Here is an 18,803-nt window from a genome sequence, read left to right as displayed (position 1 = left end):
TTATAACATAGTTTGACTGCTTTTTTACCCAGTTTTAAGCCTCCTACACAGCTATTTCTGTTTCAGATAAAGACTTTTTTCAACCTACATATCAACAGGATAATCATTATCTATTTGGTATGATTGGTTAATCATACACCTGACTATAATCCTACCAAATCCCAGCCTTTATGCAAGTGCACTGTACCTTTGCTGCTCACTGAGCCAAGCCGATAAGGCCCTATGAGCATTGTCAGCAGAAATATAAAGGAAGAGACCATTCTCATCCTGTTCTCTCCCATATTGCATTCACCTCCTGGACCCTTGACTGGGGGAGTGCATGTGCACAAAGCACATGTCATATTTTACCTTTGCCAGAGACAGCACTGGGCTCCTCCTCACCAGGGCATTTACCACTTTTCCACCCAATAATGAAATATGGTAATAAAAGGGAAAGTAAAAGAAGCAATGTTTTTTATGCTGCTTTTGGCTTTCCTTTTAAATACAACCCTAAATAAAGAACTAAAAAAAATGTAACATTAATTTGAATTTGACATATAATCCAGATTGCTCTGCGGTTTGAAAAAACAGATTTTGTATGTTCTTGAGAAATGCAAGTTGGAGTTTTGTAGAAATAATATTGCAGAGTAGGTTTATAGAACTTAGGACTGGGGTAGCCAACTCCAGTCCTCAAGAGCTACACAACAGTTAATGTTTTCCAGATCTCCTCACAGAATCACAAGTGAAGTAATTTGCTCCACCTGTGGATCTTTTAAAATGTGTTAGTGAGTAATGATTGCACCTGTGCCCCAGCTAGGTTGTGTGGAAAATGGGAACTGTTGGTAGCTCTCGAGGCCTGGAGTTGGCTACCCCTGACTTAGGGGGTTATTGTGGTTCATTCGATCTGATGCAAATTTGCATCCTTGCGAGTGAACCATATTCTGCCTTGCGAATGGTTATACGCCAGCCCACCATTTTCAAGGCGCATACTTTTACATACTGTAAACATACATTCGCATGCCACTGGGAGTCTCCCACATTGAAAGATGTGGAATGTGAAAGCATATGTAAGGTTTCTCTGAGCAACCTTACATATGCGCGTACGCTCGGGGGGATGTGGGCAGTTAGCTGACATCCTCTGATGTCAGCTGCAAACCCCCCGCATGTCCATCATGGCCTTATTAGCATGAGAATGCCCAGCATTCTCATGGGAATGCCGATGAAATGCTTGGTGTTCCCATATGCACCCAGCGGATGCACAAAGTGCAAACATCAACCACGTGGGATCTAATGCGACCATGCAAACGGACCTAAATAAGGTCCTTCAGATTTAGCCAGTAGCAAAATATCAGATTCCAGCTATTTTATAGAAGGTGCTACATAAATAACTATAATCTAAACTGATGCAATGGGAAACCTGCACCTTAGTAAATATGAATTTACTACAATTATTAACCATTATTAGACAAACGTCATACCAGCATGATGATAACTCGCATTCCATCTAATCTGATACCATCAAATATCTCAGGAAGTCTTTGAAAATCTTTGCCCAAAGTGAAGTCCATCTGTCTCTCCATGTAATCAATGTCTGCATACTGTACATCCTAAGAGGAGGAAATGCATACTTAATGCACAGTATAAAGTTATATGTATGATGCTATTTTGCAACATTCAGGCATCTCATGAATTTGTGGAGAGTGCATAAAATCAATACATAAACAAACACTTGTAATGAGTGATATTCTGGCCCAAACTCCCACCCATCTGCAATAGTGCGCCATTAATCCACCAGATTGACAATCACAAAATGGTGGAAGTCCGGTGAATAAAGTTTTCCAACCAAAAAATTGCGTGAAGATACACGTCTGCCTTAAGGATACACAGTCTTATCCAATCCCAAGATGGCCGCTGAACAACTTCCGGATGGTGGCCCGAATAGACAGTGGCAACGATCACGAGCACTCCCGGGGAAATCAGACATTGCCCCACATCATATAGCCTGATGTGCAGATGGAGCACTAGCAGCCGCACTATTACTACCCGACTCGGCTACACAGGAAGTTGCTCTGGGTCACCATGGCAACCAGAATTGGCATTTGAAATTATAATAGATCTACACTGCTTGTTTGTATACAACCTACATGTATGATGGACTTTATTTTACTTCTTACAATTACTGTAATTTTGATATGTAATTATGTGTACATATTAGCGGCTTTAGAATATATGTATAATTATGATGACATCACTTCCAGAAGAGATCCCATTGGCTGCGCCTTACATAAATATGGCTCTCTCACACAACCTGGTCATGCCTTGATAAAGGTCCAATAGGACCGAAATGTGTTGGCGGTATCAGGTAGTGTGAGCAGCCACCTCTTTCTTGTCACCTTGGTCGTATGTAAAAAAAATCTTGGAAGCATCTTTTTTATTTTTCTTAATTTTCTGGAATTTTTATTTTATTTCTTTTTTTTCATATGGTACATGTTTTGTTATTCATGTTGAAACTGTACACCTTGGGGTACCTGTTGTTTTGATGTAAGGACACCATTTGGGGAGGAGTCTACACAAATATGTATTTAAAGAAAAAATATCAAATTTTTTGATTATCAGGTTGATCCTTCTGAAATTCTTACAAGTGGACAGCACACCCTGGGCAATTACCTTGGAAATCTCAAAGAAAATTTACCTTTATGGGATTCACTTTACTCACACATGAATAAGCTATGATACAGCATGCACCATTCATCAGCTGTATTTTTGATTATCTTCAGATAAAATGCTTGGTCTTTAAAGAAACACCCTGCCTTTTAAAGAAACCTATATACTGTATGAGTAATTCAATATCCCTCCATTGTGAGTTTGGTACACTATCTAAATCTATCTGCATCCCCTTGTCACCATACATGTGAGCCTATACAGAAGGCTAAAAGATAAATTTATAAGCGGCCATTACAACAAATCCACTGTGAGTGGGGTACACCATCTTAGCCTTATGATTTGAGTCAAAAGCTCAAAAAAGATACCTTTATATGCTTCCTCATCAGTCCTATAGAAGTGAGCGAGGTAGGTAGAAGGAAAAAAGAAAAACCTTAAGTTTTGGGAAAACTTTCAAAGTATTTAACGTTTGTACCCCATCACAGAGAAATCACCGTGGTTTTGAAAATTAAGGGACATATTTTTATACATTTTCTTTTATATTTGTATATTATTTGTACTTATTTGATAAACTACACTAAGTTGTGCACTGTTCACTATGATTTTATCTTGCTCCACCTGATCACATCAATTCCTAATTTTGTTGATACTGTTTTGTTTAGATGTGGTGACATCTACCCAGGTTTTTATAGATCAACGGGCAGCATAGCGCCCCAATTTTAAATACTATAAATTCTGTTCACAAGGTTCTGATTATAGTACCAGTTTGTGCCCACATACATTACAGAATATTCCTCCAAGTATCCACACTGTATTTAGCCCTGTGTTACAGCAAATCATCATGATGAAGTCACTCTGGTAGAAGAAACGTGTCCGGTATGTACAATTGTACATACCGGACACATTTCCAATTGTAAAGCGCAACGGAATATGCTGCGCTATATAAGAAACAAAATAAATAACTGTACCTGAGAAATCTATGGACCGACAAGGCTCTTATTTTATGGGGGGGTTTGTATGTGAGCTACTTACTATTTTATCTGTAGATCAATGTGTAATAAAATATTGGATTTAATACTTTATAATCCTTGGATGTTTAACCTCATGGAGTAAGAAATCCCTAACTGTGGTTCTGAGATTTGACTGGTTCTTATTGCGGTGTTACTGTATCTATCAGAGATACTCTATGTGCTTGTGTGGTGCTAAAAACGGTCAGGCAACAGATATTTCCACCATGTTCATTTGTTTTGTCTAGTAGATGAATTACGGTCATCTATATCCCATGTAAACTTGTCTATTATGATTGAAACTTTTTGCTGTACACATCTGGCATGTGATATAACATAAAAATGAAATGACCTTTCATTATTTTATTATAATTGGTTAATCCCTTCTGTCCATTAATCTGAATAATGACTTACATATGGAATTTTTGCTTCCACCATATCAAGATAGATTTGTTCAATCTCACTGTCATTCTTGTAGCCATAGCGACATAACTGGAATCCAAGGGACCAATACGCTGGCATAACAGGGCGACCTATAAGCTGATATAAAAGTAGAAACAATTAGAACATGATAAAGTTTAAGTGGTGCCACTATTGTGAACATGAAAATGCTTACTTCAGTATACTGTTGGACAACATTCTCTGGTGTTGGACCCAAAACAACAAAAAAGTCTAAAATTCCACCAATTGTACGATATGTTAGAGCTGGAGTTGGCTGCAGTGTTATATCTGAAATGGAATAGTACATTCATAAAACAAAGTTTGTAAAAACATTATGGCAATATCATATTTACATATTGTGATTGTCAGCAGTTGATTTTGGACTGTGCCTCAGCAGCACCTCTACATATACCAATGGCAAGAAAGTCCAGGACAGAGCATTTTTTACCTCCTATAATGGGCTATGTTGGGAGTTATGTCATAGCAACCAATCAGATTGTATCATTTTCTAGGACGCAATAGAGAAATGATAGCTAGAATCTGATTGGTTATTGTAGGCAACATCCATACTTTTTCCTTTTATGGAGGGATGTATTCAAATACATTGCCGCCCCCCCACAGCGATGCTAGTGCGTATGTACTAACATATGCGACAAGCATTGCAATGCAGTGACGGAGACCCCCACGATACCTGTAATGTGGTTTACGGGGGTCTCCGTCACCTCCCTGGTTGCCTCCTCCTCCCCCTAAGCTGGGAAGCCTAAGCAGGCTGTCCCCGGTGTCGCCTCCTCCCCCCCTGCATTAGTAGGGGGAGAAGGAGTTTACCTTCTGGGTCCAAGAGGACCTGGAGGAAGTGAAAATGCGGTAAAACCACCAAAAATGGGGGTTTACCGCATTTTTACCTTAGTACATCTTGCCATTATAAGCTTTAGTAAATATACCATCTGCAGTCTGGAGAGAATACACTAAGTATAGGGCCAAGCAGCAGCAATGAGGGAGCAGATGCAGCAACCCAGTCACAGAAATCAGTGGGTGAGTGCTGTTACTATACAACCATTGTTATATAATATTAAAAATATGTTACAATTGACTTGAACCATGACATCCCGGTTGGAGAAGGAGTGAGGAATTATTAAATAAGGGTATGACTGTCATAAATGAAAGTTAATGGAAGAGAGGCAAGGGGGGTGGAGTTATTAATGGGCAGGCAAAGATATTATTACTTTAGAGAGGGTGAGGCAACTACCCCTCAAACCCAAACACCTCCATTGGAATTGGCATTATTCTGTAGCCTGCACAGGGCAACAAAATGTCTAGTTCCGGCACTGCTGTCACATAGCTTGTAGGAGATGCTACCTTGACCAAACAGCAGCCCTGGAAAGTTCATTTTCTTTATGTCAGTAGATGGACGACTGTTGCTTCCAGATATCAGGTTATCCTCCTTACTCATGGCTATAAACGAATATCTGAATAGAATGGGTTTCCATCTACTTTTGGTTTCACCGCACAATAATATTATTTTTATTTATCACCAACAGCATTACATTTGTAAAGCTCTTAATAAATCCAAAACATGTTGACAATGATCCAAAGTGATTCCTGACCAAAAGATTTGGAATAGAGATGCTGTAACATTTGTCACATTGATCCCAATTTTTTTTTAATCATAGATTGTAATCATATTACCAGATGTATCTGTAAGTGATCCTAATCTTACCCATAGCATTGCTGTTAAGCAGAAAAACTCCATGAGCATTGCCATCCTTTTCAAGTCCCATGTAAAAAGGGTGCACTCCATATGCGTTTTCTTTGTACTGTAAAGTGACGTGTCAAATAATCAAAATTTAATACACATTGTGCTAAACCTTAACATGTATAAAATCTACAAAACATCTTAATATCATTAATTTTTGATTTGTACCAGACAGAGATGTAAAGGAGCAACCGGAAAACCTATTCATTGCTTTTAATTAAAAATAATAATACATACAATTATTATACCCATTGTACATTGCATGTGTGTTTGGCTATAGGTAGATATTTCCTTTATAAATACTTTCAAATGCATCTAAGTACATGGCAAACGTGTACAATGCATATGAAATGCGTTTATTATGTTTTTTTTTTTCATTTAAAAAAGTAGCACCAGTGGGTTGGATGTCTTAGGTTAGTACAGTAGCTCACTGTGGAACCGTTTTTGTACCGTTGATTGTCCAGCACTGTACACAAAACCATCTAACATACATGATATTTAATATATATTCCATTGTAAAATCCTTCATACTGTATATACTGTTTATATGAAATCTATTTCCCAGATTGTGGAAGAGAACAGTTATTATTAAAGTTATAGAAAAACAATATAAAAATGATTTGCTACAATGGTTGAAAAGCATTAATTTTGATTTATACTATAGATTAAAAAGTAGATATGCACTTATCCTGATATTTTCACCACCCCTATGATACAACATGTATTAGGGTATAGGCTGGAAAGTAATGGAAGATGATTTTAGAAGACAGGAAATTTTACACATAGTTGGAGAGAATTAGATTTGGGTGGGGTTTTACTTCAAAGTGAGTTCTATATTGCAGTGTAAAAATAAAGCAGCCAGTATTTACCCTGCACAGAAACAAAATAACTCACCCGAAACTAATTCTATGTGCACATTTTACAGCTGCCCCCTGCAGTGCACATGGTTTTGTCCATCTAAGAAGGATTTTGTCAGAAAGAGTGAACTAGAATAAGACCCAATATGCCTGATTCAGAATCATAAACAACTGTCCTAAAATCACATGTCTGTCTGGACACTTAAGTTCTGACAGGGGGTGGCAACTCAGCGTTGAGGAAGGGAACTGTTTTCTGTAAGCTGTAAGAATATGTAGGTGTGTCCATGCCGCTCTGATGGAGGGGTGTGGCGGCTTCATGATGTGGCACAGGCAGGGAACTGGTGGTCATGTGCAAACGCTTTGCTGTGTAGCAGAGCGCTTGCACTTTAGTGATGTGCCAGCATATTTTTGAGGGCACATTAAAGGGGGGACCTGGACAGCAGTATGGCCTTGCCCTGTGCTGAGCTGCCCCACCACAGAATACTGTCAAATTTTGCAGTTTTGAGTGTTGCAAAACTGCAACCAGCTCTGAATCAGGTCAATATTTGGTTTATACAAATATTATTTAACAGAGTTTATGCTAATTTTAAAAACAATTGTGTATGATATGTATATTTAATAGCTATGTATCCCTTTAAACTATGAAGATTCTGTTTGCGTCAAACAACTTACTCCAGGGGGTTGGTCTTTGGCAAAATATCCCCAGGTGTGCCAGTTGAGGTCAAGACGGAATGTTGGGTGTTCAGTTTCTCCAAGTCCATATATATAAGATGAGGGCAGCAAATTTGAAATCTGAATGAACATGTCTGAGAAGGTAAATCCGGGAGCTTGAGAGTTCCAGCTGCAAATTAATGGAAATTAATAGAAATGTTAAGGTTATGTTTTTGTCTATCATGCAATAAAGTTATACTGTGAAGCCATGTTTCCAGCCACCACTATTGCATGTGATGTCACACAGCCATTGCAGCCCTCCCCCTGAGCGTTCCAGACACACCTGCATTGTCTGTGCTGCTCCCATAAAATGCCATGTTGCCACTACCTGTCGGCTCTGACATGTGATTGCTGTTTCAGGGCTCACGCATACGCAGAAATACGGACATCGCCAAAAATCAATTTCTGCACTTTAGCGATGGGGACTGAATCAAACCCTTAGACTGGCATTGTAATTGGTTGTAGCAAAACATACGCCTGCCATTTACAATGCATCACTGCGATACAATTGATACTAAGCAGGATTTAAAAAAAAGACTTATAATAATAATAATTGTTCTTAGCATTGTAGGGATGTGTTTTTTTAATATTATTATTATTATTATTATTATTATTTGTTTACCCACCTTCTCACTCTCCCCTCTTCTTCCTTCTTCCTTTTCCCCTCAATGTAGCTTTCCAATTTCTCTCTATCCCAACTTTCCCACTTCTCATGTCTCTCTCTCTCTCTCTCTCTCTCTCTCTCTCTCTCTCTCTCTCTCTCTCTCTTCCTCATATTCACCCTCTTACTTCCATCTCTCTCTCCACCTCTTATAAAGAAAGTCCCTCTAGCTTTGACTGCCCATGACAGAGACAAACATAATATAATGTGATCTCCTTTGCATTGATATCTGGTGTATTATACAGTATATGGGCTTGCCTGCTGTTTGGTATATCATTATGTTGACAGCTCTGTTGGATTGGTATCTGGGAATGTGGCTGGTATATACAGTAATTATGTAGACACTACTTTTAGACTGGTATATACACATATGGAAAACTTTGCTAAGTTTTAATACATAATTATATGACCAAAGTGCTCTGGACATACCTGGTACTGGAGGTCATGTTACATTTTAAGCATGTGTCTGATTTTGATCCTAACTTCTGTCTCTATTCATTGATGGATTTTGTGATGTACTGTTTACAAACACTGAACTGTACTGTACATAGAGTAGTGTGAAGAGAATACATACAGATAACCAGTGGACAGGATGCCAAGTGGTCAGAAGACTGGCAGCTGCATTCCAATTTAGAGTATACTTACTGTTTCCCAGCCTCCAACCCTCTCTTCTTGCAGCCTAACCATTACCGACCCCCCCTCCCACCCACTGCCTAATATGAACATTTGCCATTAGTGACTAGCCTTAACTTTTCTGCCCTGCACCCTAACATTTTCCCCAGTAGCCTAACCATACCCCCTTCTTAGAGCCTAACCTTAACCATCCTTTCCCATAGCCTAGCCGTAATCCCCCCCCCCCCCCAGCCTAAACTTTCCCATTATAGCCTTAGGACCCGGCATACTTAGGGATATTTAGGCATACTTAGGCATATTCAATGCTCCCATTTAGCTTTGTTTTTCTGTCGAGAAGGCCAGTCCTCTCTCCAAAAATGTTCCTTGCCCTATTCTACTCTCCCGGTTTGCCCCCCCCCCCCCCCCACACACACACAAAAAAACCCAGAGAGCTTTGCCCTGTTCATCGCAGTTGCTTTCTTATGGGAAATGTGTGTACCTCTGCTGTTTGTGTAATCAATGCAAAAATGGAGAATGCTGCTCATTGTTTTTTAGCTTGCCTCCGCATTTTGCTCTCGGCATCTTTTTTAGGTGAACTAAACTTACGTACTTACGTAAAAAATATATATATATTTTCTTTTTGGTGTCTGCAAGTGTATTTTTTGTTATTATTTGAAGGATCTGTATTATTTTTTTACTTTAGAAGTGCCACATTAATATATTTTTATTTTGGGGGTATTTTTTTCCCCCATGATGCATATTTTTCTCACTGTATACTCTACCCATGATTCACCTCTCCTTCCTCACTGGTTCATTTGGAGATAAACAGTTTTTCACACTGATTTAGCTGCTTTGGAATCATTTTTTAAGGCTAATTTGCATTCTTCTGCATATCTTTGTAATATTTGAACACTGCATACAAAAGGATCCATTAACTCCTCGTACGCCGCATAGGTCAATGTTCGCCACTAAAAATGGAGAACTCTGTGCTGTGCTCGCCGGAGCATTGAATACGGCTATTACAATCTGGATGCTGGTGGTCAGGATTCCGGCACTGGTCTTCTAGCCACAAATCCAGCTTTGGTATTTTGATTGCAGGCAGTCCTACTGCCGGAATATGGACCAGATCCATGTGAAAATACTATTATGTTATCTGTCATTCAATATTTCCAATAGGTATTACAAAAACCCGTTCCCCTTATGTGTAGAGCAGGCATGTCCAAACTGTGGCCCTCCAGATGTTGTGAAACTACACATCCCAGCATGCCTTGCCATAGTTTTAGCATTCCCTAATAGCAAAACTGTGGCAAGGCATGATGGGACTTGCAGTTTCACAACAGCTGGAGGGCCATAGTTTGGACATGCCTGGTGTAGAGAATCCAATCATGCTATAATAATTCCACAAGTTCATGAGAAGTATATGGTAATTCAAGAGACATATGTTTTATCATACAGTATTCATACCATTAAGCACATTTTATTATGCCTACATTGGGCTATAACCATAGGCGTGCACACATTGAGTGTTGGTGGTGCACAGGCACCCCCTAATGCTGTGCCCCCTTTATGAACATTCCCCTATCGCTAGCAATATCAGCAATACCTTTTACCAAAACTTTTGCTTTTTAGAAATGAAGTCCATTAAAAGAAGCGCCCATCAATCAATTATGTTTTGCCGTGTTAATTTACTAGACCATTGGTCATACCTGTGTCATCCATATATGTTTTTTACTTTATTTACATGCACTGTTACACAGAGTAATTAGACGATTAAAACTAAAATAGGCAGGAGATTATGGTATGGCTGAGAGACGTTTTGTAGCGAGTGCCAATAGATGATAGTAGGCACGCCTGATTGGCACTGTTAGACACACCCAATGGGCGGTGTTAGAAATGCCCAATAGGTGGTGCTAGACACACCCCTTTGACGGTGCACATCCTTATAAAATGTGGGTATAACTGTCTATATTTTGTTTCTGTAAACCCACAATGATTACTTACATGACTGTCCCAGTGCTTCTCCTTCTAATTTGAATTCCAAAAGGATTATTAACAATCACAACATCATACATTCTCCCTTGTTCTGTACTTGATGGGCTGTTCGGGGTATGTAATGGTACTGGAACTTCATATCGTTGATTGTTAGGATCATAGATCTATATAAGAAAATATAATTTATGAGACACATGCATATAGTGTGTACTATTGAAACAATGTTTAATGTAAACAGTTTACCTTTCTTATGCTGGATCCATATTTATTGTGTACCTGTACTGTGTCCACCTATACAGAGCCACTCATAGTTTGTGTGTGGGAGACTAACTACCCAGACTTGTTGGAGGAGCTCTGAGCCTCCCCTGGCCACCTCTTACCTATCACGCTACTGTGTGCTGGGCTGCATGGGGAAATAGAGGCTAATACCTGTATGTGCGGTGAGGAAAGGGGAAAAGGGATCAAGTCATACTGATCACCCCTGTTTTGAGAGGCTCACGGTGTCCCCCCAGTTCAAATGCAACAACTGCATTCACAAAGTTAAAAACGGATCACAATGTGTCTGAAATCTGTTTTTAAAACTTACATAATAATGAAAGTCATGTATTTACCTTAAATTGGAGCATATTATTTTCATGATACACAACAGTTAAAAGAAGATTTTCTATTGGCGGAGAGATGTCATAACGTGAAAATGGCTGTGCGTTTTGTAGATTTGCTGTAATGCCTGTATCTGTGATTTGTATATTGCTGGCAGTATAACCAAAAGTGCTTGGATAGAAGCAAAGTGGATCTCCAGGATTCACAGCCTGTAAACAAAAAGCAGAACATAAATAAATAAATGGTAAACATAAGAGGGCATACACACATGGTGATATGTGCTAAGTGATCTGTTCTAACTAGATTGCTCAGCAAAAAAGTGAAGCCCCACATCCACCGTGTGTACAGGCTATAACACATTCTTCTTCAAAAATAAAAATAAGTTGTATTCTTAGAAATATTCTAGCAGTAAAACCTCTATTCCAGCTATACTGATCTACTACTAATAGGCGATTAGGCAAATCTTGTGCAGGAAAATGTCAATGGGATTTATACCACTGTTATTTACAAATATGTGCATTGCAAATGTAAAGTAACCCAGAGCAACCAATCAGAAAATAATGATGACTGATCAAATGTAAGCTTGACAATTAAAGACTAAATGCTAGGATAAACCTAGCAGTATGGATCGTTTTGCTGCATGACGTCAACTGAAGTGGCCAAATTAATTTACTTAACTTATAAGTATTTGATAAAACCTACTCTATTGTGCCCTAAATGTTACTTTCCTTAAATTAATTTACCTTACCTACTCTGCTATCTTTGAGTACACATCCATACTTACATATATCCCTGATGTGCTCGGTGCTGTTATTTTTTTTTTACTTTTTTTTTTTTACAGGAATGAACAGATGACATTGGGGGGGGGGGGGGGGGGATTTACTAAGGATATGAATAGCACTCAGTCATATTCATATTCTTTGTGAAAATCCATTATTTGTGGGCAGATATGAGTGGGTACAAATACACAATGATGTAACTACTTGTAAATTCATGCTGTGCATCATGTGAGAGGATGTCATGCTGAGGGGACTCACTTCCTGTTTGTCTCCCGTTACTTGCACTTGGTGTCTGGTGTCCTTATTGTGTTGCAACACATCTAATCTACTAGCTAACCACTTATGAATGACTGTATGCTAATATATTGCTAATGCTGCTCAGTGCTTTCTTTGTTGTTCAAACATGTATTGTTGTTTTTCAGATGTAAGATAGAGTTATATTATGAATTCAGGAGGGTTATTAAGCTTCATGGAAACCTAACAGCAAGTACTGTATACAGGGCCGGCGCCATTACTAGGCAGCTTTAGGCATTTGCCACTGGAGGGCGGCACTTGGGACGGAGCAGGTCACAGTTTACCCCCCTTCCCACCCTGGAGCCAGGTGAGGTGAACTGCAGCAGCGCCCACACCCCTACCCCACCATAGAGCGTGTGAGCGGTGGTGCTGACCAAAATTCCCCGGCGGCGCTGTGCAGGAATTCTCCCAGGCGGTTATTGACAGAGGGGGTGCAGGAAGCGCTGCTCTGCTATAATGGTGCCAAACGGACACACAGCGCGTGGGGACACTGAACTTGCGCTGTCTCACACTATCAGCAAGAGCTTCTCCCCTCACGCACTGTGTGTCCGATGGCACCATCATAGCAGAGCAGCGCTTTCTGAGCAATCCCTCCCCCCCCTGGAGTGACCTGGCGGCAGTGGATGCATCAAATCCTCCCCCTCCCAGGTGGGTGAGCGGTGGGCTTCCCCCCCCCACCCCCGCGCACCGGCCCTGACTGTATACAGTATATGTTGCATGCCAAATGAAAGGATATAAGAAAGGGTGTAAGTGTATGCATAATGTAGTAAATCGGAAATATATGCTACTGCATACAGTATGTGGCTTTTTTGTGAACAGATTTTATATGGGTTTTTTTTACAAACAGTATGTGTCACTTTTTTATATGTTCTAATAATATCTGCACTTTTGTTTGTTTAATATATTTTTGGCTATAGTTTATTAAAATATTATAAATAAATCAATTAATGTAGCTAAGGAAACTATTTTAATTTCAACATTTGAGAGATTAAAATGCAGTAGAATGAACATGGATTAACAGGGGTGAAATTTATAATTAAGTGATTATTATTATTATTATTATTATTATTATTATTATTATTATTATTGTTCAGCAACACCGTACAGAGAGGAAACAACAAATCAGCACAATAAGTAGTCAGGATAATAAAGGGGGCTGGAGATTGAATTTAAAATACTGAAAAGGGTAATTAGGTAGATATAATAAATAAAAGCTTCATTTAAAAGTCCTCTATGATAAGATCTTTGAAATTTATTGGCTCATAGTAATTATCTAAACTTAGATTACGAAGTACATACGCTCCTCCAGATGCATCCACGTCTTTCACAAGATTGTTGGCTTGCGTTGTCCTCAGGATGACAGTCAAATCTGCTACTTTCACTGAATTCCAGAGTATATGATTCTCCAAACAATAGATGAAGATCCTTTATATGTGCAATCTGCAGTGGTGAGAGCATAATGAGCATGCCTTTTAATAAGAAGTATTACAGTAGACAAGAGTGGTGGTAACATTTTTTGCTATTATTTATTTGCCTATCATTAACAGAAACTCTAGAACAGGCATGTAGCTATCCAAACTACAAATCCCAGCCTGTCTTGCCACAGTTTTAGCATTCCCTAATAGCAAAATTGTGGCAATGCATACTAGGACTTTCACAACAGCTGGAGAGCCACAGGTTGGCCAGGCCTGCTCTACAAGAAAGAAACTGGAGAATGTTATTCTTACAATCTAGAAACGGTACTTGTGTAATAGCATTGCACCTGTTACGTAGTTATCGTAGTGTCCCTGTCAGAATCAGCGTAGTGTTCGCGCGGCCAGCATAGTCAGCGTAGTCAGTCAGGAGTAGCGTAGTGTTTCCGAGGCCAGCGTAGTCAGCGTCCCTGTCAGATTCAGCATAGTGTTCCCGCAGCCAGCGTAGTCAGTCAGCATTACGCAGTTACCCTAGTCAGTCAGAGGTGAAGTGACTGTATAATTTCTGATGCTGTTAATTAGGAATGGCTGCAGAACCACTCAGCATGGTTAACCTGCCGCAGACAGAGGAGGAGTCGGTTGCTTTTTTCCAGCAGCACCATTTGCTGCCACTGACACCCTATACGCTTGAGTATGAAGGAGTGCATCTGGTGCTGCCACATTAAAACCTGCCATAAGAAGGTCAGTCTCCGTGCGGCACATTGGTTCCCGGGATGTCGTATACCATTTCTTACTCTCATTCATTTTATTTATTCATGGGCGAAATAAAACCACCGTGTTGTACAATACCCTTATGCGGGAGGCCTGCACCATGGACTTAATGTCGCAGAACCAACGCCGGATTGGTGGTCCGGGAAAAATTGTGGAGGTGGATGAGAGTCTGTTTGTACTTGTGTGTGCAGTGGCACCTGTCACTGCAAATTTACTGTGAAAATGTGTGCCATCCATTTTTTCAGGCTTTTGCACATACCCAGTATGGAAATCTCTTGGAAAATTACTCCCTCACCATTTCCTTGGAGACCTACACAGTAGCCTCAAGCACAGACAGTCTTTGCATAAATACAGTGCCATCTTAAAAGGAGGGGGTTCAGATTGAGACTACATAAGGGTCCCTTCTCTCTTAATACACTCCTGCTAAAGATGTCTCTCCCACAGTGCCTAGCAAGGTGCCCACACCCTCTGCCGAATTCTCTGATGAAATGCGTTATGAGTGGCTCGTGATACCCGTACTCTGCGTGTCCCGGCATCTCTCCCGGCTTGTGTCTCCCCGGCTCATGGCACAAGAGATCCAGCATTGATGGTCCCTTTGGTTCTGGAGATGGAGGAGACTACATCGGAACAGTGTGCCCCGGGTATTTATACTAAAATTGTGTGGTAGACAGTTACAGTGTAATTTTATATGGTACGAGCATTTGCTTTTACTTCATCCTAGGAGCACGTGTGTGTATCTCATTAAAACTCGTTTACCTGCACCATGGAGCACCCCTTTTTTCTTTGTTTTTTTTCTATATAATAATAAATAATAACAAATGATAGAGAAACAAGAATATGTATTATTACTAAAAGGCTGGATATCTCACACCCAGAACTGCTTATATTTTTCTCACAGCAGGAGATAAGGAGGGATAATATGTAGGAAGAGATCCCAGAGAATCCCACTCTGTAAGCTGACAAGCACATGTTCTTGGGCAAAATATTGCCCTATTCTGGCACTGAATTGGCTTATGAAATAATATCGGGAGAATGTAAATGATTAGGGATTCCCTCCACCTCTGTATGAGATTTTTAATTATACTGTAGTTATAATAATTTTATTTTATTTTTTATATGAACACTGGTTACTGCAGTTGATCTAATTTTTATTTGATTTGTATATAGTATTGCTTTTAACATTAAGGGTGAAATTTAAAATGAAGAGAGATTCAGAAAGTGAGAGATTTGGTGAGAAATCTCCAGGTTTTTTAAAGGCAGCAATCATTTACACTGCAAAACCAGTTTGATTTTGTAGTGTAAATGATTGCCGCTTTAAAAAAACCCTGGAGATTTCTTACCAAATCTCTCACTTTCTGAATCTCTCATCCTACTAAATTTCACCCATAATGTGCATATTGTTGCCATATTCCCCTTTTATCTAACACAGGATCTGAGACAATGGGTTGCACAAAGAATGTGCATTTGCAATGAACCATAAGTCACGCACAGATCAACAAATAGATTATGTTTCTTACTAAGTACTGTAAATCTATATAATCTTCTACATATGTAATAGTTACCTGGTTAACGTTATCATATACAATTTGGTGAGAGGAATTTTGTGCGACACCATCTTTTTTTACTATTAAATGTGCAATAGGTGTTTTCAATCCAAAGATTTTAATTTCATCAAAGAACAGATTATTTGGGTCCGTATAGTTATGATGTGTTACTTTCAAAGTAATGGAATTCTTAAATAAAAACAAATAAAATTGATTAGTTTTCTGTTTTTTTTCTACATAACTATTGCAATTCAGAACTGTTATTACATGAACATATAGAAAATACCATATTTTAAAAGTGTTACTTTTTGCCAACTTCAACTGAGTTTTTTTACATCTACCAAGGCCGTGTCCTACATGAAATATCATTATTTTGCCACCTCAAAGACAAAATCAACATGGAACAATGATGGAACTAAAAATATAGATGATTAGAACATGAGCTATTTAGAATAGAAACACTATAGTCAATTTTATGCTGTTGCTGGTTGACTTCAGGTTGATTTTAAAGGTACACAAATATGTACATTTAGCAAATATAACCCAACGTCTATACACTTCATCCATTTGATTTCCAATTGGCATACTATACCTTTTTTCTTCACGCGGGGGGGGGGGGGGGGGGAGGTGTTGCTGCATTGAGAAGCATGGAACTTGCCTGCCAAGTCTATTTCTGCTTTCGATCACGATGTCACGGGGCTTCGCAGCAAGATCGAATAAAGCTAACACTGTTCGATTCAGTGTCACTTTCTATTCGATTTTCGTGTGTGACAGAGGGGGCACACAAGTGACAGAGGGTCTAAAACATGCCAAACCCTCCATGCCAAAAAATGGTACTGTCCCGCAAAAATCAGGACATTCTGGAGGTACTGTATGTTCTAAGATAGCATATTGGCAAAATTCATACTGTACATTCATAAACTTAAATACAGTATATTCTCACTTCCAGACACATTTAAAAACATGCCATCATGGTAAGTATTATGCTTTGAAGAAATGTAACAAAGCGTTAGAGCTAGCATCTAATTGACATTACAATTCTAGAGAGAATATCATTATCATTAATTAGATTTGTTTTTAACTGTTCTTGGTTAGCGACCTGTCTTTTGGATCCTTATTCATTGAGATAGATAGACGGATAACAAGTTAAATCCAATCTCATATCTCAGTGACATATGTTAAGACAGTTGATAAACATTTAACATTTATTTATATTGATGAAACTGTCAATGCTACTGAACTGAATTTACCAAGATAATATTTCAAACATATTGATGCAAAACACTAAGAAGATAAAGAGTGCACAACATTATGCCATTCAATATAGTGCCATATACAGCTCTGGTGGAAATTAATAAAATGATGTACACAACATAAATAAATATTATAAGGTACCGCGTGCAGTGCTGTCAACAAGGAAGTGTGCTATTCTGTAGCTGGTGCCTACTTGTTTGAAAGGGTTATCATGTTAAATACGTTTAGGAACTTAATATCAAATGGATTGCGTTGTGGCACAGTGGTGAGCATTTTTATTTCATGGCACTAGGGTCATAAATTCAAGTAAAACTAGGGCCCTAGCTGAATGACGTATGTTTGTTCTCCTTGTGCATACATAGTTTAACTTGGTGTGCTCCAGAGATTTATGTTAATGTCCACAATTTTCAATGAAGGACTATATAATGTGTGGTATGCAAATTATTTATAACTATTCATAAAATATATAGGCCCTTATTCTAGTTGACATGCAGTGCTGCGTGTCTTTTTTTTAGCTCACCCCCGTCGTTCGCACTGATCCCTGCCCCCCTTTGCAGGGCAAATTCACTCGCATGACTGCAAATGGATGTTTTGCATAAACATCAATTCCCAGCCTATGGGACGACACCCACATCATTCGATGGTTGCGGCCCTTGAATGATGTGGTGAGGACACGCAAAACGAAGACACTCTAAGGTGTCTTAGTTTCGCATGTGTCCTGTGCATGGACAAAATGGGCAGCTGACATCACCAGCTGGGCATTCCCATGGGTGCATCTCCTGGCCCACTGCCCAATGCCCCCTGCCCGCACAGTTGTACGGGAGTGCCTGGTGAACACTCTGTTCTCCGTGGCCGCTCACAGACAGCACATGCTCATGCACAGAAATGCACAGAACATAAACATTGCGCTCCCATGCAAATTTGCATATGTAATGTTAATAGTTTATGTTTGATCAATAAATAAAATGCAAAGTGAATGAACAGAAGATAATCTCAATCAAATCAATATATGATGTGACAACACCTTTGCCTTCAAAAAAGCATTATTTCTTCTAGGTACACTTGCTCAGAGGTTTTCAAGGAACTCGGTAAGGAGGTTGTTCCAAACATCTTGGATAACTATTTACCGATGTGGCTGTAGGCTTGCTCAGACCTTTTTGTCTCTTTCTGTAATCTCAGACAGACTTGATGATGTTGAGATCAGAACTCTGAAGGGGCCTTAACATCACTTCCATGATTCCTTTAATGGCTGTTTGTTTGGGGTTATTGTCCTGCTTTCAAATAATTTTGGAGCTAATCAGGCAGAACTTAAAATTTTGTGTCTCCTTGCCAAATACATTAATTATAATTTTTACATACTCATTGCCAGGGGTTCCATGCTTATTGTCCTGGGTTTCATGCCAAGAGTTGCATGCTAATTGCCAGGGATTTCGTGCTTGTTGCCAGGGGTTTCATGCTCACCAGTGGTGCCAGAG

At 39.3% G+C, this 18,803-nt stretch overlaps 1 protein-coding gene across 1 annotated transcript in view; it reads right to left on the bottom strand.

The window, feature by feature from the left end:
* LOC146064391 (maltase-glucoamylase-like) overlaps nucleotides 1-18,803 on the bottom strand; it is a 210,397-nt gene that overhangs the window by 35,265 nt on the left and 156,329 nt on the right. Inside the window, exons 46-54 of the mRNA XM_083177838.1 lie at nucleotides 16,093-16,263; nucleotides 13,647-13,787; nucleotides 11,286-11,483; nucleotides 10,684-10,838; nucleotides 7,371-7,539; nucleotides 5,806-5,902; nucleotides 4,264-4,376; nucleotides 4,062-4,187; nucleotides 1,458-1,586 (exon numbers count right to left, since the gene is read on the bottom strand). Coding sequence (XP_083033964.1) covers nucleotides 1,458-1,586; nucleotides 4,062-4,187; nucleotides 4,264-4,376; nucleotides 5,806-5,902; nucleotides 7,371-7,539; nucleotides 10,684-10,838; nucleotides 11,286-11,483; nucleotides 13,647-13,787; nucleotides 16,093-16,263 — 1,299 coding nt within the window. The remainder of the gene's footprint in view (nucleotides 1-1,457; nucleotides 1,587-4,061; nucleotides 4,188-4,263; nucleotides 4,377-5,805; nucleotides 5,903-7,370; nucleotides 7,540-10,683; nucleotides 10,839-11,285; nucleotides 11,484-13,646; nucleotides 13,788-16,092; nucleotides 16,264-18,803) is intronic.

The sequence above is a fragment of the Crinia signifera genome, chromosome 3 (assembly GCF_055691185.1).
Source record: "Crinia signifera chromosome 3, ASM5569118v1, whole genome shotgun sequence".
Taxonomy (NCBI): Eukaryota; Metazoa; Chordata; class Amphibia; order Anura; family Myobatrachidae; genus Crinia; species Crinia signifera.
This window is presented reverse-complemented; position numbering and strand designations above follow the sequence as displayed.